General features: G+C 38.8%; 1 protein-coding gene across 9 annotated transcripts in view; it reads left to right on the top strand.

Moving 5' to 3' along the window:
- LOC101156597 (protein furry homolog) overlaps nucleotides 1–27124 on the top strand; it is a 50173-nt gene extending 23049 nt beyond the window's left edge. For 4 of the 9 annotated variants that reach the window (XM_023961351.1, XM_023961343.1, XM_023961347.1 and 1 more), the window contains exons 16-63: nucleotides 122–254; nucleotides 543–650; nucleotides 1102–1357; nucleotides 1658–1840; nucleotides 1928–2014; nucleotides 2642–2901; nucleotides 3006–3195; nucleotides 3462–3586; nucleotides 4001–4058; nucleotides 4184–4275; nucleotides 4969–5141; nucleotides 5457–5617; nucleotides 5744–5854; nucleotides 6352–6506; nucleotides 6692–6794; nucleotides 8253–8424; nucleotides 8659–8912; nucleotides 8996–9142; nucleotides 9225–9390; nucleotides 10389–10479; nucleotides 10565–10647; nucleotides 11047–11197; nucleotides 11374–11477; nucleotides 12303–12488; nucleotides 13098–13296; nucleotides 13713–13834; nucleotides 14245–14432; nucleotides 15744–15838; nucleotides 15923–16503; nucleotides 16591–16688; nucleotides 16770–16940; nucleotides 17029–17169; nucleotides 17629–17808; nucleotides 18377–18541; nucleotides 18636–18710; nucleotides 18807–18977; nucleotides 19144–19152; nucleotides 19840–20040; nucleotides 20509–20652; nucleotides 21452–21615; nucleotides 21693–21900; nucleotides 22640–22789; nucleotides 22874–22972; nucleotides 23048–23131; nucleotides 24419–24436; nucleotides 24585–24695; nucleotides 24777–24982; nucleotides 25819–27124. In XM_023961351.1, coding sequence (XP_023817119.1) covers nucleotides 122–254; nucleotides 543–650; nucleotides 1102–1357; nucleotides 1658–1840; nucleotides 1928–2014; nucleotides 2642–2901; nucleotides 3006–3195; nucleotides 3462–3586; nucleotides 4001–4058; nucleotides 4184–4275; nucleotides 4969–5141; nucleotides 5457–5617; nucleotides 5744–5854; nucleotides 6352–6506; nucleotides 6692–6794; nucleotides 8253–8424; nucleotides 8659–8912; nucleotides 8996–9142; nucleotides 9225–9390; nucleotides 10389–10479; nucleotides 10565–10647; nucleotides 11047–11197; nucleotides 11374–11477; nucleotides 12303–12488; nucleotides 13098–13296; nucleotides 13713–13834; nucleotides 14245–14432; nucleotides 15744–15838; nucleotides 15923–16503; nucleotides 16591–16688; nucleotides 16770–16940; nucleotides 17029–17169; nucleotides 17629–17808; nucleotides 18377–18541; nucleotides 18636–18710; nucleotides 18807–18977; nucleotides 19144–19152; nucleotides 19840–20040; nucleotides 20509–20652; nucleotides 21452–21615; nucleotides 21693–21900; nucleotides 22640–22789; nucleotides 22874–22972; nucleotides 23048–23131; nucleotides 24419–24436; nucleotides 24585–24695; nucleotides 24777–24982; nucleotides 25819–26077 — 7388 coding nt within the window. In that variant the 3' untranslated portion in view covers nucleotides 26078–27124. The remainder of the gene's footprint in view (nucleotides 1–121; nucleotides 255–542; nucleotides 651–1101; nucleotides 1358–1657; nucleotides 1841–1927; nucleotides 2015–2641; nucleotides 2902–3005; nucleotides 3196–3461; nucleotides 3587–4000; nucleotides 4059–4183; nucleotides 4276–4968; nucleotides 5142–5456; nucleotides 5618–5743; nucleotides 5855–6351; nucleotides 6507–6691; nucleotides 6795–8252; nucleotides 8425–8658; nucleotides 8913–8995; nucleotides 9143–9224; nucleotides 9391–10388; nucleotides 10480–10564; nucleotides 10648–11046; nucleotides 11198–11373; nucleotides 11478–12302; nucleotides 12489–13097; nucleotides 13297–13712; nucleotides 13835–14244; nucleotides 14433–15743; nucleotides 15839–15922; nucleotides 16504–16590; nucleotides 16689–16769; nucleotides 16941–17028; nucleotides 17170–17628; nucleotides 17809–18376; nucleotides 18542–18635; nucleotides 18711–18806; nucleotides 18978–19143; nucleotides 19153–19839; nucleotides 20041–20508; nucleotides 20653–21451; nucleotides 21616–21692; nucleotides 21901–22639; nucleotides 22790–22873; nucleotides 22973–23047; nucleotides 23132–24418; nucleotides 24437–24584; nucleotides 24696–24776; nucleotides 24983–25818) is intronic. The other 5 variants (XM_023961344.1, XM_023961350.1, XM_023961346.1 and 2 more) reach the window with 4 other exon arrangements.
- Nucleotides 27125–27349: the final 225 nt, after the last annotated feature.

Genomic DNA, 27349 nt, shown 5'->3' with positions numbered 1-27349 from the left:
ACATGTCTATAAAGGTAATTGTAGAGTCACATTTTTTTAAACTTTATCTTTATAACAGCCGTAACTGGAATGGGTTACTTGTAGATAAAATCAGCACTTTCTATGTCCTCGTCTGCCGCAGGTATGTCACAGTATTACTTCCATGTGCGAAAAGCTATTGACATCATCCTCAGACAACTGGACAAGGACGTGGGGCGCTGCATGATGCTGACCAATGCGCTGATGTTGAACAAGGAGCCCGAAGAAATGATCACGTAAGATTTCCAATCATTGTCTTAGCTGCTGCACAATTCAGATGATCTGTTTAAATACAACTTAATTCAAACAGAATACAGTCCCATTCTGTATTCTGTCAGTCTGTTTATTCAAATAGAATACAGAATGGGACTGTTTTCTGTTTGAATTACATTTACAATTTAAATGAGCTTGTGACAGATATTTTGACTTTCAATTACTTATGTTCTAAACTTTTCAGCTTTGGAATTGTATTTCTTTACATTTAACAATTAAAATGACCCCTAATTTAAATGCACCTCTTTCAGAGGTGAAAGGAAGCCCAAGATTGACCTGTTTAGGACTTGTGTTGCTGCTATTCCTCGAATAATTCCGGATGGGATGTCCAAGTCTGAGCTCATAGACCTGCTCGCTCGGTAAATTATAATCTACATAATCATCTCTGAAGAACTTTTTTTTTTGATAACTTTATTCCCTGTGCTACATTGAAATTCAATCAAGTTATTTATTTATTTATTTTTTGCTATATACTTAAAGGCATTAAAAGACTTTTTTTTAATGATGTTTGTCATCTAAATAACCTTTTATGTAGAGCAGGGATACCCAGTTTAGTTTAGTCTGTTTAGTTTAGTTTAGCAATTACCTATTGAATTTTCTGACGGATTTCCTGTTCTTATACAATTACTGGTCGGAAGCCCATTGAGAGGACCATTGTTGTAATATTGGGCTAAATCAATAAAGTTGAATTGAAATGAATTTTTACCACCTGCTTTGGAAAGTTTGATTTTGCCATTGTATTTAACCGATATTCTTAATTTTAAGTTAACATTCCTTTAGTTTTTCAATAATAATCCTTGTTTTCAACAGTCTGACTATCCACATGGATGACGAGCTTCGACTCATTGCCCAGAATTCCTTGCAAAGTCTTCTGTTGGATTTTTCGGACTGGCGAGATGATGTCCTGTTTGGCTTTACCAACTTCCTCTTGCGCGAGGTCCAAGACACACATCAGGGGTTGCTGGATGGTTCCCTCAAGTTGTTATTGCAGTTACTGACACAGTGGAGGCTGACTCAGGCCACTCAGGGAAAGAACCATAACACCTCCAAAACTCACACTGTGGAGGTCTGTGACCATTCTCATTCATCCTAGTCGAGTTATCACAGTTTTATTCTTTGGGACAACTGGACTTCATCCAAGAGATCTTTCTGCTTCTCATCTGAGAAGCTTCTTCTGTTGTCTATCCAACGAAGCCACTCAAATGATCAGAAAATAAACTTTGAAGTCCATTTGTCTCGAGGGACGGAGTTCTTTGATGTGTTTTTGTCATTTTTTTTCCATTCTCAAATGGCTGTTTTACCAGCATATTTGGCCAAGATGTCATGTTTTCAGCATTTGAGTTTTGGTTTAACATGTATGTCATAGCTGATGCAGTCCAACTCGAATGTCAAGGCTCCCGCTGAGCGAGGTCCCCACTCCACCGTTCTCCACGCTGTGGAGGGACTGGCTCTCGTCCTGCTCTGCTCGTGTCAAGTGAGCACTCGCCGCCTGTCGATCGCAATTCTCAAAGAGATTCGAAGCCTGTTTCAGACCATCGGACAGTCTGAGGTAAAAAATTCCAAAAGTCTCAAAAGAATATGCCGTGACGGAGATAAATAATTGATTTAAAGACTCAAATCTTTTTGCCTCCTGCAGGAAGATGACAAACCAATGATAGAGATTATGGATCAACTCAGCCCCGTAATCCTGGAAAGTTTTGTTCACGTTGCAGCCTCTGACACGGTAAGACGTTTTTAGATTTCTCATTATGAGAGTTTAAAGCAAAAACAGAACAAAGGTTGCCCTCCGTTTATTTTTTTTACCTGAGCAAACAAAAGTCTATCAGTCTACAGTCTACTAACAGTCTATCGCAATTCACCTTTTGCTGACTCGCTGCTTTGCAGATTTTTTTCTGTGGCATTTAGGTTGTTGTTTTTTAAGTTTTTGCTTGTTCTGTTTTCTGATTGGCTGTTGACCTTGTGAATCAATCCCCTCCATGCCATGTCTCCTGTACAGATTGCGTTCAGTTTGCCATATATACATAATTGTTAAATCACAGACACATTTTTTTCTCATTTTACCAAAACTGGACTTATTTTTCAATTAAGGTTTGAAGATTTGAGAGTTTCAACAAGATAGAAAATCTTCATGTCTGTTTGAGAAGAGCTGTATAAAGTGTGTAGTGTAGTTACAGCCTAAAACACAGATTTCACCTACTGTGGTTTGTTTTTATAACGTAACTCCTGCAATAAACAAGGGCACACTGAATTTATAAATGAAAAGGTAAATAAAAGGATTACTTTCTCCTTGAGTTCTAATTCAGCCATGACCTCTGACCCTTCCCTTTGCTGTGTCCCTGCTGTATTTTAGGCCGTCCTGCCAGCCGCTCACCCTGTGGATCTTCAGTGGCTCGTGGAGTGGAATGCATTACTCGTCAACAGTCATTATGACATTAGGAGCCCCTCTCATGTTTGGATCTTTGCCCAGTCTGTCAAGGACCCTTGGGTGCTGTGTGTCTACAGCCTCATCCGACAGGACAACCTGCCCAAGCACTGCCCCACGGCCCTCAGCTACGCCTGGCCGTACGTCTTCACCCGGCTGCAGATGCTCATGCCTCTGGTGGACCCCAAGTAGGTGTCTTCACACTTGACTAACACATGTCCTGTTTTCAATAACTGTGACCACATAACCCAGATGATTTTAAATACAAATAAAACGTTTTTCCTTTCACCAGTAATTCGGTGTACCCAAAGAAGACCAGCACTTCTGGAGGTGCTGATAACTATGCAACCCTGTGGAGAAACTACCTGATCCTTTGCTTTGGGGTGGCCAAGCCTAGTATTATGAGCCACGGCCACCTGAGAGCATCGACACCTGAGGTCATAGCTTCTACACCTGATAGCGGTGTCAGCTCTGATACCAAGGTAGCTGTCTCCTATTGCACAGGCATTTTCTGAATCCCTTTGTTGTTTGTGTTCAACAGGTCAGGTGTTCATACTCAGCTTATTGACAATGAAGATCAAAGTATCACGTTTCACAGCAGTTATTCTTTGCATGAACTGACAGGGAAGCTGATATATTGTGAATAGAGTAGACACTCATCTTCGTGCAGTTGTGAGTGATTAGTGGTGTTAAAGCAGCAAGCGGGATTTTGTTTGTGTGTCTCAAGCGTTGGTGTTTGATGTTTCAGGTTATCGGAAGCCCATCTGTGGCTTGGCTCCTGAAGCAGTTGGTTCCACTGATGAGGGCAGACAGCATCGAGTTGACAGAGGCGTTAGTTCTGGGATTCGGTCGCACTAATTCTCTCATATTCAGGTATATCAATACAACATGTTTGGATGTTATTTTTGAACAGTTTTTAGCTTTTTTAGTAAACTCAAATTTCCCTTTTTTGTAAATAGGTTTTAGGAAATTATAGTTGAAACAATGGAGACCTACATGAAAATGACATCAGTTTAATCCGCATGGATTTTTTTTGCCCCTTTAATAGGAGAAACAATGAAATTGAGCTTAAATCCTCAAAATTCTCTATAATTAAAGTCCACATTAACCTATATTTTTGTGGATTTAAAGTGGAGCTGAAGCGGGATTATACCTATTTGATGTCTTTTTTATCATTTGTGGTCAATTGTTTCCCAGAATGAGATTGTCGGACTCAAATCCTTTTTACTTAAAAAAATAAAAATAGCCCAAGTGCAACCTGTCAACATGTTCATCGTGTAATCACAGGGAGCTTGTGGAGGAGTTACATCCCATCATGAAGGAGGCATTAGAAAGAAGACCCGAGGTTTGTTTGCCATTTTTTTAGCACAACATATATTACAGTGAAAGAGATACAATGTCAATCATATACCGTAATTTTAAAACTATGAGTTTTTTTACTGGCAACTTTAACATGTCGTTGTTTTTCAGAACAAAAAGAGACGTGAGCGGCGAGACCTGCTGAGACTGCAGCTGCTGCGCATCTTTGAGCTTCTAGCCGATGCAGGTGTTGTTAGTGACAGGTTAGCATCAAATTAATATGCATATCTTGACAAACAAATATTAGAATAATGTTTCTTTAGTCTTTTTATATTTTTTAACCTGCTGCTCCTTTTTGGATTATTTTTACCACTTCTGGGTCTAAAGCGTTCTGCTGGTGCATCGTTTGCTGTCAGAAGAGGATGAGAAACTTTGGTTCTTCAGAGTTTGCAGGACTCTTTTTAAAGAGATTGTTGTTATGATGGGATTGTTGCATCTACCCTTGTTCTACGGAGTGAGCTGCTGGGAGGGTCGATGCGCTAACAGGAAGAGGAAGAGGAAGAGGAAGAGGAACGATAAACCGGTGCAAATATCCAGCACTGTCCTGGGATGACCCCTAGAGTCTGTGACTGTGGTGGGTGAGAAGAGGATGTTACAAAGACTGGAATCCATCATGGACAATCGTCCTCCTCTTCAACATCCTCTGCATGAGACCATGAGTGCATTGAGGAGTTCCTTCAGTCAGAAACTTGAACACGTTACAGCAGGAAGGAGCACTTTTGCAGATCTTTCTGTCAGCTATTAGACTTCGCAACACCTCATAGACACTGGACAATAATTATTATGTTTTTTTTTAAATGGTGTTATTTATCATTCATCAGCGGTTTTTAATAGAGCTATGGTAACAAGGAAATTTCCCCTTTTTGGGATTCATAAAGTTTTATTTTGCCTTTCAGCACAAACGGAGCTCTGGAGCGAGACACCTTTGCCCTCGGTGCTCTGTTCCTGGAATATGTGGATCTAACCCGAACGCTTCTGGAAGCCGAGAATGACAAAGATGCAGAGATCCTCAAGGACATTCGAGCTCACTTCAGTGCCATGGTGGCTAACTTCATCCAGTGTGTACCAGGTACAACGTCCTTTGACTCGTGTATCATAAAAATTTCAGCACTTTTGGCACAGAGCTTCATCTTGACATTGCCTATTGTGAGTGGATCTATAAATAGAACAGCTTAAGGAAAGAGTTTTTTAGGGCACATAATGTTTTACGGTTGCCAAGTGCACAAGTCTCTATGGAATAACCAATAATCTATCAAGGGACATCATCATCTCATTAATATAAAGTAAACTCAGATATCAAGCAGGAACGTATGATGCCTTCAATAATTTTGCCAACTTCTCAATCCTCAAACTAACACCTCTTTTCATTTCCTCTCCTCCCTAGTGAGCCATAGGGGCTTCTTGTTTCCACAGCAGAGCCTTCGGCATCACCTCTTCATCCTTTTCAGCCAGTGGGCTGGCCCTTTCAGTGTCATGTTTACTCCTCTGGACCGCTACAGTGACAGGAATCATCAGATCACAAGATATCAGTATTGTGCACTAAAAGTAAGTCAGGCAAAACTATCTGGAAGTTACTGTGAGGGCTTCAATGTGGGAAATTTTGAACATCTATATCAAGCTTACTTAAGCTATTATAGTATGAGCTAAGTTAGCTGATGTTTGTTTTTCCAGGCCATGTCTGCTGTGCTCTGCTGTGGACCGGTCTTTGATAACGTTGGCCTCTCTCCTGATGGATACCTCTATAAGTGGCTGGATAATATACTAGCCTGCCAAGATCAGCGGGTCTGTAGCCAATGCATTACCACATTGGGGCACTTGAACAAAGAGCTGGCCTACCTGAAATCCTCCTCAAACTTCCTTCAGAAAAATCAGAATCAGAAATACTTTATTGATCCCACACGTGGGAAATTTGTTTGTCACCATAGCAACTGACAGCAGAGGGGAAAAAAAGACTTAGAATGAAATAAAAAAAGCAAGAACAAAGAAAATGTAGCATAAATGCAAACATCAAGGTATTATAATTTAAAAAGCTATTTACAGAACAGTGCACCAACTTAATCCTGTAGGAGGCTGACGTGTACTATCAAGAGTTTTTATAACATTTTTGTGCAGCTGATACACCTTGTTTATTTTGCACATTCTTCCATGACAGAATTTGTCATGTGACTTAAACAGAAATATTGTTTGTAGCAGAAATGCAAAATCTTTAAATATTTTAAAATAAACATCACACTAAAAGGCATGAAATCCAATGAATTTTGGGTGTTTTTCTGGGTCAGGTCCATCAGCTGGGCTGTGAAGTTGTCATCTTGCTCCTGAAGCTCAACGCTGACCAGGTCAACCTCTTCAACTGGGCTGTGGATCGCTGCTACACAGGCTCCTTCCAGCTTACATCGGGCTGCTTCAAAGCCATTGCTACAGTTTGCAGCAGCAGGTGCAAAATCACGATTTCTAATACTATTAGTTTGTATCATTTGCATTTATTTTTGCAGTCCAGAAACCCACCAGCCAATAAGCTATAGTGTCAAACTGACTTTAATCCTGTTAAAGTTCTCACTATCCCATTAACTTGATAAAACTTGTATCTTCACTTTTCTACTTTTTTTTCTGTTTTACCAGCAAGAACTATCCATGTGACATAGTAACACTGCTGAATCTGGTCCTCTTCAAGGCATCAGACACCAACAGAGAAATTTATGAAATTTCAATGCAGCTGATGCAGGTAAGTAACAGGGTTTTATGGGAAAAAACATATTTTGTGGAGCCTAATCATTTTGAGGCATTTATTAAATACAGTAAACAGCCTTCAATTGACACTTTAATCATTATCCCTGTTTCACATGTGCTCGTCACTGTCTAAAAACTGAATAACACTGAAAGGTTCAGGTGGTCTTAGATTCTATACATTTTCTAAAGCCTGATAAATGATCCATTTTGACCATACAAGTGTCTGAAAAACGGAATATCCTGAATATTTTGGTCAGTCAATTCAAAGAGTAAGATTTGTATTTTACATAGAATCATTACAAGTAAATGTAGATGTTTAATGTCTTTATTTTTTGCCTTTATGTTTTGTCATTCTGATTGTTCTGGCCGATAGATCACATGTCTTCCTCCTGGCATTTTCTGTCAGGTTCAAATACAGGGACAAACCTGTACCAACACCAAAGAATGACATATGACCTGAAATCATCACTTGCAGTAGACACTTTTCCGCAAAACCTTGATTTCTATAGAAAATGGAAAATTTACTTTAATCTGAAAATAGGACTTTGATATGGGCAGCAGTCCAGTTCTTTTTCTGAATTGCTGGTATCTCTGCGTTTCCTGCTTTGAGCCCCCGATTGTTTTTTCTTTTGCATTTACATTTAAAACGCGCTGTCATCAGATGATCACACAATTCAAATAAAAATAATCAGACGCACGCCCTCGCGCGCGTCTCTACGAGAGCGCGCTCCAGCACGGTCGATTGCACTCTCTGTACAAGACCCAAGGGAGGGAGGAGCGGCTGCGGCGGGAGCGCCCTATTAGTTTCAATGTGCTTCTGTTACTGATCATACCATGTAAATATATGTGCACAAACACCTGAGAAATAAAAAAATATGGACTCAAAATAATTGTCACAGCTTCAGTTTGGCGCTGCTTTGGCCGGCGCCCCTATTCGACGTGTACGCTGCATACCCACTTTTTGCGCCCCTGGACGTGCAGTAAAAGCTACAATTGGCAGTGCATTGTGATGCATACATTGTAGAGAAACTGTATGGGTGAACAGCTCCAATATTGCTTGCCATTTTTGTTGCAGCAGTAATGTTGAGGGTTTTTAGGGGCTATACGCTAGTGGGAGAGCATCTAAACAGATGGATGGTGGGAAATGGGGGTGGGCTTACTCCGTACCAACAGTCCCGCCCACAATTCAGAAACAAATTTCTTATGAACTCCACTTGAAACGGTGGTTACAATGGTTCAAAGTGGAACTTTAACAGGTTTTTTGAGCCAAAATGCCCACTATGTGTTATATAACTTTATATAAAATACTAGTTTTACTTTTTGATTTGACTAAAAACAAATTAACTTTTCACAAAATTCAGATTTTTTGTGAAGCATCTGTAAAAATGTACAGAATTAAGTATTACACTCTAAGTATTACATTAAGTGAGACTCTCTTTCTTATTATGAACAGATTCTTGAATCCAGGCTGTTCCTGTACTCTAAGAAGGTTGCCGAGCAGAAACCCAGCAGCATCCTGTATGGCACCCACGGTCCAATGCCACCTCTGTACAGCGTCTCCCTGCCCCAGCTCTCCAGCCAGCTATCTAGGCAGTACCCTGAACTCACACTTCCCTTGTTTTCAGGTACTTTTTGGTTTGGTTTAAATGGATCTTCAGCACATTCTGTTGGAATATGTTTAAGTTTGTCTCTTTTCTAATCTCACTTTATTCATCATCTTTAGACGTTTGCCTTTTCTGCTTTTAATGAACATAGAGACTTTGTATCAGCCAAAGGAATGCTATCAGAAAATGAACTAAAAATGCTTGTAAAATGTACCTGTTTGGTTAATATGCAGGCTGCGAATGTCCTTGTTTCAGAGATTAGCCAAAGATTCCCTACTACTCATCCCAAAGGGAGGCAGATCATGCTCACCTATCTCCTGCCGTGGCTTGGTAACATTGAGCTGGTGGACAGTGGTTTGCTGCTTCCTTCACTCGCTCCTTCAACCCCTAGCTATGACTCTTCAAACCCGCTGAACACAGGTTCACCACACCAGCTAAAAGGCTCAGGCTGGGGATCCTTACAGGCCACATCTTTGGTTCTTAATAACCTCATGTTCATGACCGCAAAGGTAACTTACTCTGCTGTGGCAGCATCTAAGCGAAGGGGGAGATCAACATGGCTAACATGTTTTATTTTAATCCTGCTGGATAGTATGGAGATGACTTACCAGGACCAGAGATGGAAAACACCTGGAATGCTTTAGTCAGCAGTGAGAAGTGGAGCAACAATCTGAGAACCACCCTGCAGTTCCTCATCAGCTTATGTGGCGTCAGCAGCCACACCAGTCTTCTTCCATATGTAAGCCTTCAAAATGAATAAAAAGACATTTTTTTATAAATACTTTTGCAGCCTCTTACTAACACGTGTTGCATCTGTTCAGATCAAGAAGGTCGTGACCTATCTCTGTAGGAATAACACCACGCGAACCATGGAGGAGTTAGTCTTTGAATTACAGCAAACAGATCCAGTCAACCCGATGGTGCAGCACAGCGACAGCCCTCCTTTCTATTGCTTCACTGCCACAGGCAAAACCTCTGTCGCTTCAGGTACACTTTTTTATTTGTTTAAGCTAGGAAATTTGTTTTAAAGATGCATTTTAGCTCAGTTAATACTTCTAAAATACTGATTTGAACAATATTTTAAGTTTAACATTTGTCTTTACAGAGTTACTTAGACCTTTATTTGGTCTCTGATTTGCTGTTCATTAGATTTGCTAAAGACCCACTCTTTCAAGATCATCTTTTTAACTATTTTCAAAATGTTCCCAGTGGTCTTTGAATTATGATTATGGGTTGTTTTTGGCCAAAATCTTAAAACCTGTGTCGTTTTCTGGGACGTGGTTGCTGCAAAATTCTCTCCAGAATTTTGGGCGAGACTGTTGGCATGGAGCAACCCAGCCCCCTCTTCCCTTCGCCCATAACTGAGCTATCTGCTTCCACGTTCTCCCGCTAGCTTACAGCCCCTAACACCCAAAACCTAACATTACCAGTGTAACAAAAATGACGAGCAACGTTGGAGCTATCCAGTCGTACAGTTTTAAATCAAATGGAAGCTCAGACGAGGAAAAATGAAGACGGACATGAATTCATTTGTCCACAAGTGAAAGCATTAGAATGGAGCAGAGCAGGGAAGTTTTGGCTCACCCATTGTATTTTCTACAGAACAAATACAATCTTTTTCAAACTGCATTTTATTGTCTGCTCCTGATTCACAATCATTTGAAAACAGAAATACTATGCAATTTTCTCTCTTTATGCCTTAGGTCATCAGAAAAATGCCACAAGCACATGTTAAAAGCATAACATTTTCATCAGAGTGGGTCTTCAAGTCTTATAATAAAAACTCTTTATTTTTATTGCGTTACCTGTGTTATCTTGATTTATGAATAAAAAAAGATGTTGAAAAGAATAAAATAGAGTTGACTTTAAACATGCTATTATGACAGTAGAATCATTTAGGATTCATAATTTCCCTGTCCAGATCTTCTGTTATAAATGTTCCTAATCTTCTGTAAGCAAACTTCTTAACATGTGGGTTATTTTAGGCACCACCTCGAGCAGCAACACTGTTGTGGCAGCCCAGGACAGCTTTCCTGACCTAGATGACACCAAGACTGCAAAAGAGAACGATGAAAGGTATTGTATGCAAAAATCTTTCACTTTCATCTTACTGCTAACAGTCATACTGAACTGTTTGTATAAATTTTTATTTTTATCCTAGGCGTAGTCATTTAATGCGAGCACACAACCGTCTGGAATCACGTTACAGCAACAGTTCTGGAGGATCTTATGATGAAGAAAAGAGTAAGCATTTCTTTGTAGTAAACAACCTATCTATTGAGGGGGGCTGTTTTTTGGCTGGGAAGTGTGAAATACAAAATCTGGCTAGATGCCATCGATAATGCATGAACAGTGTGCAAAGTGGCCCACGGCTTTTCAGGGTCTGTGAGAATTGGCACTGAAACAGAAGTAGTTGAGCCCAGGGTTCCTGCACTCCAAATACTCACCGAGAAACAGCTTTCTTGAGGTTAACTACTTCCTCTGTAAGACATAAATAGATAAACAACTACAAGAATTCTTAAGTTTCTTTTTGATACAATAACCTTTTGTAGTGTTAGATTGTAAGTTACCATTAAAGCTGCGTGTTTACATGCAGTTTGTGGTTATTACATAAAAAGACGATTATTCAAACCCTTTCACCAGGCGAACTTCTGCCCCCTTATGCTGATTGGCTGATGGCGGTTTTGGAGAGCAACCAGCCCCATTCTCTCCCTATGCCTCTCAATGGAGGATGCTGGGCTCCTCTGGTGGACTTTTTACCTGAGACCATCACTCCTAGAGGTCCTTTGCACAGGTTTGACAACATCATTCAAAAGGAGCTTTAGTGTAAATGGTCTTAATTTCCCTCTGGTGATTAAAATGTTGCTTTTTTCTGTTTTAAGCAGCTCGAGTGTATATTTAGAATATTATCTAGTTTATTTTTTTAAATGTGCAATTCATTAGACACTTACTATACCTTTTGCTTTATAGATGTAATATTGCAGTCATCTTCATGGCAGAAATGGTTGTGGATCACAGTATAAAAGAGGACTGGACCATTCATCTGCCTTTGCTTCTGCACGCTCTATTTCTAGGTAAAGTCACTTTAGAGCCAGCAAGCATCCAGAAAATCTATGTTTTGATTCATTGCTACTGACAAAAATATAATATACAATAAAATAGGAAAAATCAGATTTCTTTTTCATTTATTAATAATAAGAGTCTGCCATTCCAATCATCTTTTGGTCCCAGTTGTGTTTTAATTGTAATTATGCCGTTTTCAGCCAAAATCTAAAAACCTGTGTAATTTTCTAGAACATAGTTTCTGCAGAGTGGCAGTTCTATAGAAATTCACCTCTGAGTTGTGGGGTTGTCGGCGCTGAGCAACCCCACACCCCCGTTCCCCTTCTCATTGCTGAGAGCTTAGACCAGGGAGCTTTTGGTCCACCCAGCGTATGTTTTTCAAACTGCATTTTTTTGGGCTGCTGCTGATTCACAGCAATTTCAATAAAGAAATATTTAGATATACAATTTAAATCTTAGTGTTCTTTATGTATGTCCTCTTTATCAGAAAAATGCCACAAGAACGTGAAAAACCTCATTTTATTTTAAAGATTTGAAATATATGCCTATTTTGTATGAATGCACAAGACAGATGTGCTGATGATCTTCTCATTACTGATAATTGGTATGTTTGTTTCGTGAAAAATATAACCACGTCTCCTATTTTAGAGTTACTGTTGAATTTGTAATGTTCTAAAATAAAAGTTGTCGTACACAATGTAGATAAATATTCTTATGAAACTATCTATTCATAATATTGTGTCTTCCTTATGCTTTCATCATTTTTTTTGGCTGTTATTAAGTACAGGTTTGTATTATAATTGAGCAAAATGCTGATTTTATCCTGTTTATTTCAGGCATGGATCACTATCGTCCAGAGGTGTTTGAGCACTGCAAACGTCTCCTTCTCCACCTGCTCATCACTTTGCCCTGTAACAGCAACTGTCAGGCCATTGCATCAGTTTTGTTACAGACCCGTGAGATCAACGTCACCAAGACCCTCACCTGCAAACCATATCTTCAGCCGGAGTTTTCATCTTCAGGTGGACAAAAAATAGCCTTTAACATACACCTTTGAGCCTTTTCCAACTCTAACATGTTCTCGTTTTAAGAAAATCTCATTTTCAATTAAAGTCCACAAGTTGACAGAGTAGCATTTGGCACATGACTTTTTGTGATGGCTTTAATCAACAAGCGTCAAGAGGAGATGACTAGCATTCCTTTAGGACAATAGATAAGGTTCTTATCTGGTGAAAGAAAATATTTGGATGTTGTGCCAAAGGCAGTATTAAGAACCGAGGACATCAAAGGTCTAGATTAAAGCATTCCATACTGCTATTTTTATCCTCTTGCCCAAATTGGGGCCATCTGCTTGGACAAACTTTTTTTTGCTCCCCGCTCTCTGGCTGCTAAAATGACAAATGTCTAGACGTTGTGAAACATGCTGTACTTTTGCATTCGCTCTAGCTGACTTTTTTTTAAAAATACTTTTCCAAATGTTTACTTTTGCAAAGAAAAAAAAATTGTAAAATATTTTCTGATGCAATTAAGTAGTTAGACAACTTGCTGTGATAGTTTAGTTTACATGAGCACCAAGAAACAAAGCACTTGTACAAATCTGCGATGACACACTTTTCTTGTGTGGTTAACAGGGGGATTTGACTTTCTGCGGGAGTGCCAGGCATCTCCCGTGCCAGACTCCGGGCTGAGCTCTTCCTCTACATCATCCAGTTTAAGTCTGGGAGGCAGCAGCAATAATCTGCCGGAGATTATGCAGGAGATGGAGGAGCTGGTGGGGCCCGGGAAAACAAATGAGAAGGCCAGCAAGCTCATTGAGTTTTTGGCAACAAGGTATAACACTGAGATGTGTTTTAAATTTAATTTAATAGCAGATTTAAAAATTGAACAGAGTTGAATTATGCAAACAAGTTAGAAACGGTCTTCTGATGCCTTGATGTGCTTCATCATATTTCTTGATAAAAGTTGCCACCTAGTGGTGAAGCATGCTTAGTGCAACAGATTCAAAGCAGACAGACACTCTAGACATGGCTACAGACCATTCAAAATTATTTTTTTCTCTTGTAAAAAGAATTGCAAATTTGATTGATTGATTGATTGATTGATTGATTGATTGATTGATTGATTGATTGATTGATTGATTGATTGATTGATTGATTGATTGATTGATTGATTGATTGATTGATTGATTGATTGATTGATTGATTGATTGATTGATTGATTGATTGCCTTTCTCTATGGTTTTTTAGACCATATGGACCACTTTGGTGCCATGAAGACATTTCACCAAAGAACCAAACCTCAAAAAGTATGACACAGCTGACAAACTTTCTCCGACATGTGTTGTCAGTGTTTAAAGAGTCCAAGTCAGGTAACCTTCCCATGTGTGGCTATCAGATGATTGTTTTACGTGGTACATGCTTTGTGTCTTTTATGTTTTTATATGTATATGCTGTATATATATATTTTAACCTGTGAAGCAGCTTGTGACTTCTGTCTGTGAAAGGTGCTATAGAAATAAATTTGACTTTACTTACTTACTTACTTACTTACTTACTTACTTACTTACTTACTTACGTACTTACATACTTTCTTACTTACTTACTTACTTACTTACTTACTTACTTACTTACTTACTTACTTACTTACTTACTTACTTAGTTACTTACTTACTCACTCACTCACTCACTTACTTACTTACTTACTTTCTTACTTACTTACTATCATTTACTTGTTTGAAAACTTTGCCAAATCTTGCTACTGACTTTTTTTTGTGTTCAGATTTCCATCTGGAGCAACAACTTAGCGAGGTGGCGCTGCAAACAGCCTTGTGCAGTTCGTCTCGTCACTACGCTGGTCGCTCCTTCCAGGTGTTCCGGGCCCTTCACCTGCCCATCTCTGCCCACGCCGTGTCTGACCTGCTCTCACGGCTTGTTGAAGTTGTTGGTGAACACGGAGAAGAAGTGCAGGTCAGTCCTCTGACCATATATGCATGTGCCGTTTCTCCCAGATTATGAAAACAATCATTACTGTAAATGTTAGAAAAGACTCATGCCATTTGACTGATTTTTTAGATTGGGCTGAGCCAATTCAAATAAATGTGATTCACAGGTTCATAAGTCTTTTTAACTAATTAAAATTCTTTCTAAATATGGATCAATAATGTGTATGCTAATAAAAAAAACTGTTGTCGCATATGTAAAAGTTTAAACCAGACTTAGGTGAAACTTTCATTGATAAACAGGGAATTCTTTCTTCAAACATAGAATTAAAAAGCAGCCCCCCCCTAAAAAAATAGACAAATAAAAGATCAAACAAAATTGAGTTGAAGCAATCAACCAATAATCAATTTAAGTGATAAACCAGTATTACATTTGATTTGAAAATTGTATTTGCTTAATAAGTCAACAAATCACAAATACTTTTAAACATTTTTGGAGCTGTTTTAGTTGGTTTTTCGTACAACACCAGAGGAACGTTTGCTTTGTCAGCAATGTGACTACTTGTAAAATGAATACAGCTACTAAAAAGCTGAACATTGCAGTTTTAACTTGGATATGGTGGATTTTAGCATTTCCTTGTAGTTTCTCATCTTCTTACTGGTTGCATATAGTAAAAACCATGACTTTAAAATGAATTTTGCTCCTATTCAGTCAACAATAAAGCAATATTTTGTAGAAACATTTTGCAGTTAAACCTCTTAGAAAGTTTGAAATGTTCTGGCTTAACAGATTTTGATCTTGTTCTTCACCTGTGTTTCAAACCTAAAACCTTACCTTTCACTGAGTGTAAAGCAGTTCCAATTGTATATTTTTTCATTTGAGCCTGTTGCATCTATAATGCTGGTCCTAATTTATGGACTTTTCTAAAACACAAATTGAGAATTGCATTTTTTAATCTATAATAAAACAGTAAAAATAGCAAATATGGCAATAAATTACCAAATAAGTACCTTCAAGCTCTTAGCGTGGAGCCAGTGGGTACCAGTGCAATCTTTGGTGATCTACAGCTGAGGAACAAGGCTTAGAAAAATTTTGTACAGAGGGGTGTGATTAGATTTATCTGTAGACATGATTTTATTTAACTGCCTTGGAGGGTAAAAACTGTGCCAGACTCCTTCTGTTTTGGCCTGCCAGAGATTGAATAAGAAGATGACAAAAGTCATTTTAATTCATTTTGCTCAACAAGGTGAGTGATTATTGTTAACAGTCATGAAAATATTTGAAATCAAGGTTAAAATTAGACCTTCTAAATGAACATGTGTACTTTTTCCCTCATAGGGCTATGTGATGGAAGTCTTACTCACACTGGAATCTGTGGTGGACAACTTGGCAGAATGCCTCAAGAACAATGATCTGATGGCTGCCTTGACAAGGTTTGTTTCTTTTCTAGATGTATCCACAAGCATTTAGCTTTTCAAATGTAAATTAACTTTGCATTTTTATTTTTGTAACTACAGAGCCACATCTCCAGATTTCCTTACTAGCCTCAAGCAGCTTTCCAACAGGAAAAGCACAGGACAACTCAACCTAAGAAGAGAAGAGAGGATCCGGCATCAGAGGAGCTCCTCTGTTCCTAAGAAGTTCGGAGAGGCTGACAGGCTCTCTGATCCGCCGCGTAGCGCCACACTCGATCGTATCCAGGCCTCTGAACAGCAGGGCCTGCTGGCAAAGATCCGGGGCTCGTCTGCTCTTAAAGACAACGTCACTGACCCAATGAGCATCAACCACCCTAGCAACCTGATGGCCACCATATTCTGGGTGGCAGTGTCCCTGATGGAGTCAGACTTTGAGTTTGAATATCTTATGTCTCTACGCCTCCTGAACAAACTTCTATCCAATATATCGCTTGACAAGCTGGAGAACAGGGAGAAGCTGGAGAAGCTGCAAAGTCAGCTGAAATGGAGCAGTTTCACTGGACTCCAGCAACTGCTGTTGAAGGGCTTCACTTCTCTGTCCACCACTGATCTCACGCTCCAACTCTTTTGCCAACTTGCACCTGTATCACGAGTCCCTGTAGTGGACACCTCACAAGCCATAGGTATTTCCCCAAAATGTGATTGACGCAAGTTATCCTGATAGCTTTTTTTTTTAGAATTATTAAAGTCTCGTCTTCTTCATCCTCCAGGTTTTCCCTTGAATATTCTGTGCCAGCTTCCACATCTTGTGCAGCACTTTGATGCCCCCACACAGTTTTGTCAAGAGGTTGCTGAGAAAATAGCCCAGGTTTGACTGTGGATAATCTCTTGATTCTCATATAAGATTTCTACTAGTATATATGTTTTGACTGATACGTTTTTGATGTAGGTAAGCCACGAAGAGAAAAATGCCAAACTCTCCAACCTTGCTCACGTCATGACCCTGTATAAAACACGTTCATACACACGGGACTGCTTCTCCTGGGTCAATGTCATGTGTCGGTATCTTCACGAGGCTTTCCCAGACGTCACGCTGAATCTGGTCACTTACATGGCTGAGGTGTGTGCAGCTACCTCTTTTTTTATTTGCCTTGCTGTGGACAGAGTCTGGGTTACCCAACATATTGTGTGTTCTGTCACTCCTACAGCTGTTGGAAAAGGGTCTCCCCAGCATGCAGCAGACACTTCTACACATCATTTCCAGCCTTCTGAGTCACATGGATCTGAGTGGAATTCAAGCCAAACCCTTTAACATGGAGGTGCTGAAGACAATTGAAAAGTTTGTCCATGTGAGTTGATTACAACAAACACCTTTTTTTCAATTTAATCAGTTTAATTGTCTTTATATATATGTCTTCTACCTTAAGAAACAATGTTAAAAACACCAAAAACATGATTTTCATCAGAGTGGGTCTTTAAAGCTCTTTTTAAGGTGAGTCAGAATAAAAATGAATATTTGAGTCTTTTTTTTTTTTTACTAGTCTCTGTTCCTTGTTTCCTGTAAGTGCTCTGAAAAGAAAGAGGAAAAGAAGTCAGTGTTGTGTCAGCACTGTAAATTCGTGGACAAACCCACACTATAAACAGTCAGCTTCAGACCAGGCCTGTGCCTATTCTCATACTGTGTCCATTTATATCAAATACCTCTGATCCCAAAGATGAGTCAGACAAACAGGCATCTTTCACTTTTTCTTTTCTGTGTGCATTTTAATTAATGTTGTTTGTTGTGCATTTATCTGTTTTCACTGCAGACTGTCCATTGGAGAGAGGCCCTAAATATCCTGAAGCTAGTCGTTTCTCGATCAGCCAGCTTGGTTCAACCTTCATTCCCACAGAGTGACCTTTCCTATGAGGACATCAGCTGCATCTGGGACCGGTCTTCCAAGGCTCTGCCTGGGAAAACCCTGGATTTCCACTTTGACATATCTGAGGCAAGAACATTTCTATCTAATTTTTCTTTTCTGTTATTTTTAGGACAATGCATTTCAAGTTTCTCCAGCCAGTGGAAAGGTTAAATCCTTCCATGTTTGGGCTTGGATTTTCCCTGCTATTGGGTGTGGTGTTTGTTGAAGCTGTGGCATGGAAACTTTACTTCCCCTTCCTTTTTGGATATTTCACTTTAGAGGGTTGAGATTAGCTTGAAAGCTCAGACGGTAAACATAATTAGCCAGAAAGAAGGGAACTGGAAAGTGATGTGAAAGATAGGAGCAGTGCCTGTGTGTGGGAACTGAACAGGAGATATTTGTGCAGCTCATGAATGAAAGGAAATGATGTCAGCTCATTGCCGCCTTCCTTTACTGCATGAATCAGTGAGTTCTTTGAGTTGGCAGCAGTGATCACACAGGAAAAATACTTGTTGATCATTTCAAGAACACCTCAATATTTAGGAGAAAAAAAGTGTAAACTATTGATCCATTTTACTTCATCTCCATTTCAAAGAAAACATTGTAATATTTTTACTGTTATCCTGGAGTCCAGAACTGTATTTGTTTGTTTCAGACCCCACTGATTGGTCGCCGTTTTGATGACTTACAGTGCTCACCGGGTCGTGATGCCAAGAGCAGTAAGACGGCAGTGACCCGCAGCACTTCCTCTACCTCCTCTGAATCCAACTCCAACAACGTCCTGGTGCCAGTCAGCTGGAAAAGACCTCAATCTTCACAAGTATGAAGTTTTCTCTCATTACAAATTTACAGTTTCTTATGTTAAAAAAAACTGGTATCTAATCTAAATTGAAAAATTCTTTAACTTTTTGCAGAAAAGAACACGTGAAAAACTGGTAAATGTGTTGTCTCTGTGCGGACAAGAAGTCGGCCTCACAAAAAATCCTTCGGTAAGACAGATGTTGCTTTTAGAACAAGAAACATCACTAAACATCTTTTTTTGCATTCTGTGACAAATGATTTTTTTTTCTCCATTCTCTGCATAGGTGATTTTCTCTAGCTGTGGAGACTTGGACCTCATGGAGCACCAGCCCAGCCTGGTGTCCTCCGATGAGGGCAATCGAGAACAAGACAATATGGACGACGTCACATCAGAGCAGCAGTTCAGAGTCTTCAGAGACTTTGATTTTTTAGATGTGGAGCTTGAAGATGGGGAGGTGGGTCTTCTTACCTTTTGAATCACAGACAAACCTGTTCATTAGTTGCAAAATCAGAAATGATGGGCCATTCTTTCGATGCAAAACTTGTTTATGTTGCATAAATCTGATGTACCTTCTCTGCTTTACGAGCTTTCTGTCCCTTTTTTTTGTCTGTGCAATCTAGGAGCTACAGGTAACTTTACTCATTTTGCATTTTAATTTGCTGTGCTCTTAGTTGGCATTTGTGCAGACTAGATAGCTGTCAAAGGGATGGTAAAAAAAAAAAAAAAGGACAGAATGTGTGTGTGTGTGTGTTGTGCAGTATACAAAGCTGCTTCTGCCACATTCACAAAGCGGAGTTTCAAGGTGGACAACAAGTTTTGGTAAGGTCTAAAAAAGGAGGTCCAAGGACTAACCCCTGTGCTTACGTAGGTGTTTAAAACATGCAAAGCATTGAATGCAATTTATAAAATCATTTTAGGTGCAGTCAGGCTGATAACAAAGCAATTAAATTAAGTTTGAGCAGGAAGTTTCCTATTTTTGACTTAATAAAATGGAGATTTGATGGAGTCTGGTGTTTAGTTGAGACCATCAGTGATGTTTTGGCTTTAAGTTACTGTCTTTTTGGATTTATGAGTCTGCTATATTTTCAGTTGCATTGCATCTATTTTGGTTTTAACTTTGAAAAAGTGTCAACAGTGTTGGGATTTTAGTGTAGCATCAAATCACATACTGTAATCACTTGAATTCTTTACATGGATCCAACCATAGAGTGATTAACCCTCTCCCTGAACGTGCACTGCATGGTTGTAAGTGTGTATGCATGCAGTTGCGTTATATACATCATGGTGCCGAGTATCTCTTTATTCTACTGTTGCAGGGAGAAACTATGGACAGCTTTAACTGGGGGGTGCGTCGACACTCTATGGACAGTTTGGATCAGAGTGACCTCCAGCCCCTGGAAGAGAGTCAGCTGTCCAGCAGCATGCCCAGCCTCAGCAAGATCACGCATGAAGACTCAGATGATTCGTCTGAGGAGGATTCCTTAGTTACCAGCCAAACACTCTCCCACTCCCAGCTTGTAAGCTTTTGTGTAAAAGTAATTTTAGATTTTTAATAAAGTAAAATTTGGGGTATTTTCTAGTAATATCAAAGTATTTTGTTTTATTTTCAGAATTTTTAAACCAGAAATGTTGTGTCCCATCTTATGATAGGTTTCAAAAGTATGCTAATTTACTGACAGTTATTTATGATAGCATTGTGGGGAGTCTATTAGGTCTTCATCATTTGACAAAATGAAACAAAACCAAATAAAAATGTTTCCCCAAAGTTTCCAATATTGATATAATCAACTTTTTTTTCATCTGAAATGACTTTATAATAGTAAAGGTCAAGATTTTTGATTTGATTGACAATTTGCCTTAGATGGCACAATTTAGTAAGAAAGTAGGAATCAATTAATCATTTAATTTGATTCATTCTTACACCCCAAGTTGCAATTCTTGCATTTCTCAATCCACCCTTTGTTTTTGTTTTTTTGTGCTTTCAGAATGTCAGCCTCTCTCCAACTGCCGAAATCAGTAGCATGGATGCGCCATCTGCCTTTTCTGATAAAACTTCGACAGATTCAACTCCTCCTAGTACCAAAAACCCCAGTTTCGATGTCCAACTGCCAGACGACTCGAAGCAGCGGGTGAATAAGGGCTTCAGAGTGTCTGAGATTCTAGGGAGTACTAATTCCTATCGCAGTTCCATACTGGAATTCTTTACTAATTTTGCCAAATAGGAGCCTTTATGTTGCAATGTTTTTAGTGTAATGTCTTAAATGTTAGATATGCTTTGGGCTCAATCTATGCATTAAATAGCGCTGCTTACCTTTTCGACTTCCTTTACATATTCTTTCTTCAAAGTAGAGCATGTGCCAGTATATCCTCTGTAATTTAAATCTTGCATGTAAAAGGTGAATGATCTGAATCCTACAAAGAGACAATCTGTGTTTTGGGCTGTGGGCTCGTTTCCACCTCATAATATTAGTGACAGATTGTTTGGGAATGTGATGGGTTCATAATCTATTTTACTCTTTTTTTTTCTTAATCTGTGAAAGGCAATGTGTATACCTACTGCTTCTGTGTGGGTTGGTCTAAGCAGTAACTAAAAGCTGTTGGCATGTGGGGGTTCAACCAAAGGTTTACACATTGCCTGTCCAAAACCAAAAGTGCCCAAAGCCAGATTCCTGGCTCTGATGAAGTATTTATAAATTAATTTAATTGGCAAAACTAAATAAAATGTGCCAAACAAACAAAAAAAAAAAACATCAAGGAGTGTCCCGATAAAAGGTTAGTGTGTCAGTTTTATTTGAATAGTGATGTTACTGATAACGAAGAATAACAGAGGGAGTCACAGATACATTTGACGCATGCTACATTAGCATTTGCGTTTGATTTTTGTCAGTTTCTTTTATTCTGAAGAGTTTTGTGTCTCTTTTACTTCAGAGTGAGTTTTCACAAGAAGATGAAGACACCAATGTCCATGAAGACGACTTGTCGCTCTCAATCAGCGATCTTCACCTCGAGTGTCACTCAGAGGACAGTTTGACAACAGACTTGATTTCCAGTGGTTGTAAAGCAGAGCTGGACCTGGACTCCTGTGCACTTAGGTACACATTTCTTTTACAGTTTAGACAAATCACAGTCAAATAAATATAATTTCTAATGGGCACTTGTGACGATTCAGTCTTGCAGAAGAAGAGATGGATAACTTACTGGAATCGCATTCCTCACCGCCACCATCACCTTTCTTCTCTGCTATTTTGGCCGCTTTTCAACCTGCAGTGTGCGATGATGCAGAGGAGGCCTGGCGGAGTCACGTCAACCAGCTTGTGTCTGACTCCGATGGATCCTGTGCAGTTTACACCTTTCAAGTGTTTTCATCGCTTTTCCAGGTATTTAATCCCATTTACATGGGCAGCAGGAATTCAGTATATTATATTAGTTATTGCAGTGATTCAAAGGATTAAATATAACTCAAATCAATTATTGTTTTGATTCATTACGTAGTTTTTTTTAAAACTGATAAATGTATCTTTTTTCCCTGTTTTTTTATTTATTTCATTATTATTTTTTTCAAATTGCTGTTAAAGCTCAAGCTATATGGTATTGGGAAACTGTATACTTCAACATTTACTTTATTCACATGCATATTTTTCACCTGGATTTGTGTAAGTTAATTGTTACCACTTCCCATGCACATAAAAACAGGTCTACAGATAATGCTCATCTATCACTAGTGGGGGACATCTTAAAACTAAAACAAATGTGTTTTATATTTGTAGTTTAAATGACTAATAACTCTCTTTTCACTGTTTTTAAAGTAACTAAAGTTTATAAAGTAACTTCAGAATCATGAAGCCAAAATGCTCCTAAAGTGCACTTGCAATATGCCCTCTCTGTTCAAATAATTCCCCCAAAAGATTAGAAATGTGTTATCTGTCTTAATAGTTGTATTATTTGAGAGTATGGATTTAAGTCTTGAAAGGTTTTATATCAGATATTGTTCACCTCACTGACAAAAGACAAAAAGACAAAAAAAACATTCTCATCCTGCAAATAAAGAATATAACTGCTTAAAATGAAATGAAAATGTGATGGACAAAACTATAACTAATGTCTCTGTGTTTGCAGAGTATCCAGAGTAAATTTTGTTTACTGACATGTGACGCCGTGAATTATATTGGCGATGGCTTGAGAGGGTTGGGATCAAAGTTCATTAAGTCTTCTGAGATGCTGACCTCTTGCTCAGAATGTCCAACATTGTTTATCGATGCAGATACAGTACGTTTTTTCATTTTAATTCTGTTTTTTCCCCCAAATAAGTTGTCAGTTGTTGAAAAGTATTTCACAAAGCCTTTCCCACAGATCATGTCTTATGGGCTTTTGGAAAAAATGAAATTCAGTGTGTTGGAACTTCAAGAATACGTTGACACCTACAACAACAAAAAGGAGGCAGCTCTCAGTGTAAGAACATTTCTATTTTATTTTTAAGTTGTCTCTTTGGCATTTGTATTGTGACCACATCTTTCTTTGTTTAAGTGGTTAAAGGACTGTAAAGCAACTTTTCCCAGAAGCACTGAAGACTCAACAATAACATGTCATCCAGCGCAGCATGAGGAAAAGGTAGACACTTTTGATTGGTTTATTTTTGTCTAAATTTATGCAACACATAACTGACAAAATGTATTACATTAGTATTGTAAAATACAGATTCAGTATGGACAGATTTATTCTGCTGAGGTGCGAGTAGTAGATTTGTAACAGAAGAATATCAGTGCAGGGGATTCAATTTCTTTTGCTCTTTCATGCTGTATTTTCCGCATTACTGTCTGAAACTGTCGCTCTGTGAGTGTTACTCCTACTTTTTCCTTTTTCTCTTGCCGTCAACTTTAATTTGGAGCATGTCAGATTGAGGATCCCATAGTGGATGAACACTTTGATCACCTCCTGCTCCGTTGATCATGGGATCAACTTTTCTGTCATTTTCTGGTTTTATTTCAACTCTGAACAACTACACTCACTTTATATCCAAAGAAATTTGACATCTAAATGCTTTTTTCCCAAATTTGCTTAAATGTGTCAGGAAGTGAGTGCATTTGTGCAATTTTTAAAAAACAAAACAACTACTTTAGTGGCTTTTTTTAACTAACAATTTTGTTCTTAAAGACCCACTCCAATCACCTTTGAGCATTCCCGGTGATATTTTAATTATGATTTTTCCGTCTTTAGCCAAAATCAAAAAGCCTGTCATTTTCAAGGGCATTCTGCACACCGGCAGGAGTTACAAAATTTTTACCATTTGAATTGTAGGTAGGACTGTTGGGGCAGAGCAACCCCACCCAAACTTCCCCTCACCATTGCAGAGTGTTCTCTGTTTACACTCTCCCACTCGCTTACAGCTACTCGCACCCCCAACCCAACATTACCAGTGCAATAAAATGGCAAGAAATATTGGAGCTATCCAGCTGTACAGTTTTAAACCAAATGTCAGCTGAGGAAAGCAAAGACGTACATAGATCTACCTGTCTGCAAGTTGATGCATCGGAATGGAGCAGAGCAGATTCAAATTGCCCCTGATTCACAATTATTTCAATAACGAAATACTCAGCAAAGCAATTTTGAGCTTAATGTCCTTTACATATGTCCTACATCATCAGAAAAATGCCAGAACATGTTAAAAAAACAAAAACACAACTTTCGTCAGAGTGGGTCTTTAAAAAGAGAACCAACACTGCCGTTTTGAATTGTTTTATTCCACACACATTTGTTCTTTTCTTCTTACATGCATGACAATTATTTTAGATGTTTTTCATTCTTTCATGGATGAAAATAATGAGATTTTGTTTGCTTTTGATTGCTTTCCTTACTTCTTTTACTTCTTTCCTGCTTTGTAACATGCTTACTTGGTAGCAAATGGAAACTCTAGCTGTAAGTTTCACATCTTTGTGTCTCTTCTTCTCTGCTTTAACGCCAACGTTTTAGGCTTATTGTGAAACTATCTTTCATAAATTGGTTTATTTATATGTCGATATTATTTTTTGATAGATAACTAATCCAGATACTTTTTGTCTTCTAGCAACTGGAGCTCTGTCAAAGATTGTACAAACTCCATTTTCAGTTGCTGCTGCTTTTTCAGTCCTATTGTAAGCTGATTGAAATGGTCCATGCAATATGCTCTGTTCCAGAGGTTGGTCCTTCTGTTTCATTAATGTTGATTCTGTATCTGTTGGACGCCAACTGTCTAACCCTTGCCCTTTTCAAACTTTAGCTCACAGATATGTCACAAGAGTTAAGTCAGTTGAAAAGCAATCTGAGAATAGCAGCTGCCTCAGTGACTGCAGATGAAATCGCCGTCTGTGAGAGCTCTCGCTCTGAGCCCGTCTTCAGCTCCTCTGAAGCTGCAGTGCAGGCCATCCTGGAGAATATGAAGATCAAAGAGTTTCAAACAGCCATTCGCTGCATCCGTGAGTGCAGGTGAGGTACTGGTATATGTATACATGTAAACAGCCCAAAAAGTAAGAAACGTTTGGTAGGTTATGCATTTGTTGTAACAATGCTTGTCGCCAATTGATTAACCCTGCTAGAAAGTTGCTTATTAAACTTTCAAATTGTGTTCACTTCAGCCTGATGCCAGCAGCGTACCTGTAGGAAAAGATGTGCACGTACATTTTCGCTCTTTGGGTTGACCGAGTGATCTTAAAATTTCTTACGGGCCACCTCTGTACCCGTACAAGTTTGCCCAGAGATGAAGAGCACGCCCGCCCATCGACTTCCTTGTCGGCTGCTAAGGTTCCTGAATCGCTATGACCGAAGTTTGTGCCCTTGCATGGATAAATGGCGTCAGCTGACTCCGAAGCATCCAGAAAATATCCTGATATGCTGAGGCCTCTTGCACTTAACTGATGAAGGAGGAAGCACGGGCTCCTGGTTTTAAGGAGCAGAGTGACAGAGTGACACTCCTAATGTGCGTTATAAAATACGCTACAGTAGAGTCTACTGTTCTTAACAACAACAACAAAAACTCTTTATGTTTAGCAATATTACAATGTTCTTTAATAAATGTCTTACAAAGCATTAGTAATATTTCAGAAGGGTTTTTGATCAATAAGGATCAGTTGACACAAATTCTTCGGCCATGGGGGGGGGAGTGATTTGCGGATTCTGTGGATTCCCGGCGTCTCTGGTCCCTAACACCCACGAAATTGGGGGAATACTGTGTATAAGATAAACATTTGTACCCAAGAGGCACTGTTATAACAAAAAAGTACCGACCAAACACACCTAATCGTACCATTTTTTTTCCTTTTCAGGACAACATGGCCCAACGACATCTTTGGTGCTCATTCTGAGGATGAGGTCCAAACATTGCTGAATATCTATTTCCGACATCAAACCTTAGGTCAGACTGGAACATTTGCTCTGGTGGGCTCCAAGCAGGACCTCACGGAAATTTCTGCCAAGCTGATGGAACTTAATGGAGAAACACGCGACATGATCCGACAAGCCCAGGGCTACAGCGCTATCACAGCTTTCCTCCCAGACTCCAGGATTTCAGGATCAACTCTGTAACTGTGACCTGGGAGTATTGGAAACAGAAAACTGTAATTCAGCCTCTCTTCTCTCTCCGTGTTCAAGGCAGCTGCTTTCACTTTATTTTAAAATCAATTTGTGCGCTCTCTGGGGAATAGAACAAAATCTTCCTTTTGGAGAATGTCTGACAGCTAGAATGTCAGAAATGCAGCAATACATTTCTCTTAAATAGCTGAGGGACTTTGCTGTTGACAACATGAAGAGCTTTTCTTGCACTACCAATAGAAGCAGTCAATGCATCTGTCTTGCTACTGAGGACAACTGTAACATTTAACAATGATACCAAAGTTAGGAGATTTTCCATTGGATTTCATGTTTTAAATATATAGGGAAAACGTGCAATTCTTCTCGGAAGTGGAAGACCTTTTGTCTGCAGAACGAATGTATTTGAGTATCACAGGATTGAAAACACTGGAGAGAAAACTGATGTGTGCTATTTTGTGAGGGAGTCTCTGAGTTGTGAGTGCTCTGGGGTGTATGAAATTAATCACAATGACCATCATAGATGGCATATTTGACTCGGATTTGTGGGAGTGGTTGATGCTTTACTTTAACAGATTGCAAAAGTACTGTAATGTAAAACAAAGAAAAGGAAAAAACCTACATGCTGCTCAGTGGGTTTTCTGCTACCTAAAATATTTTACTGTACCTTTTAACAGAGCAACTTTGCAAACAGATAAATTATTTATATTTTAAAAAGACAACATGCTTTTATCAGACTAGTTTTGCAGAAGACAAATATATTTTTGATCAGTTACACTTGCCATGCTCGCAAATCTGTGTACTATTAAAAAATAGAAAACTTTAAATAAATAAACTATTTTATTTGAATTGTATATATTAGTACGAGAACCTTGCCCAGGCTTCTAAGATTGTATGTTTATGTTGTTAACTAAGTTTCTTGCTGAATGAGTAAACATAAATGTCAAGCTTCAAAAGCTGTAGCCTTGTAAATATATCTGCCTTGGCAATGTACTGAATTTTTGTGACTTGTATACTTATCAATAAATTTGTTAACTAAAATTACATTCTATTTATAGTAAATTCTCTTTATGGTATAAATTCAGCCAGCTCGAAGATTTATTTGGTAAGTTTTGTTGTGGTCAACGGTTAAGTTATAAAATCTGTCTGACACAACTTTTACTTTACAGCTCCCCTTTTTTGTAAAAATAAAAAAAAAGTGTCAGTCTGGATTAGCTGACTCACATTTACATTTTTTTGTCACTGTATTCAAACATCTTGTGACCTTTT

Source organism: Oryzias latipes, chromosome 13 (assembly GCF_002234675.1).
Source record: "Oryzias latipes chromosome 13, ASM223467v1".
In the NCBI taxonomy this organism is placed as follows: domain Eukaryota; kingdom Metazoa; phylum Chordata; class Actinopteri; order Beloniformes; family Adrianichthyidae; genus Oryzias; species Oryzias latipes.
The sequence above is the reverse complement of the archived record's forward strand: the minus strand, read 5'-3'. Positions and strand labels throughout refer to the sequence as shown.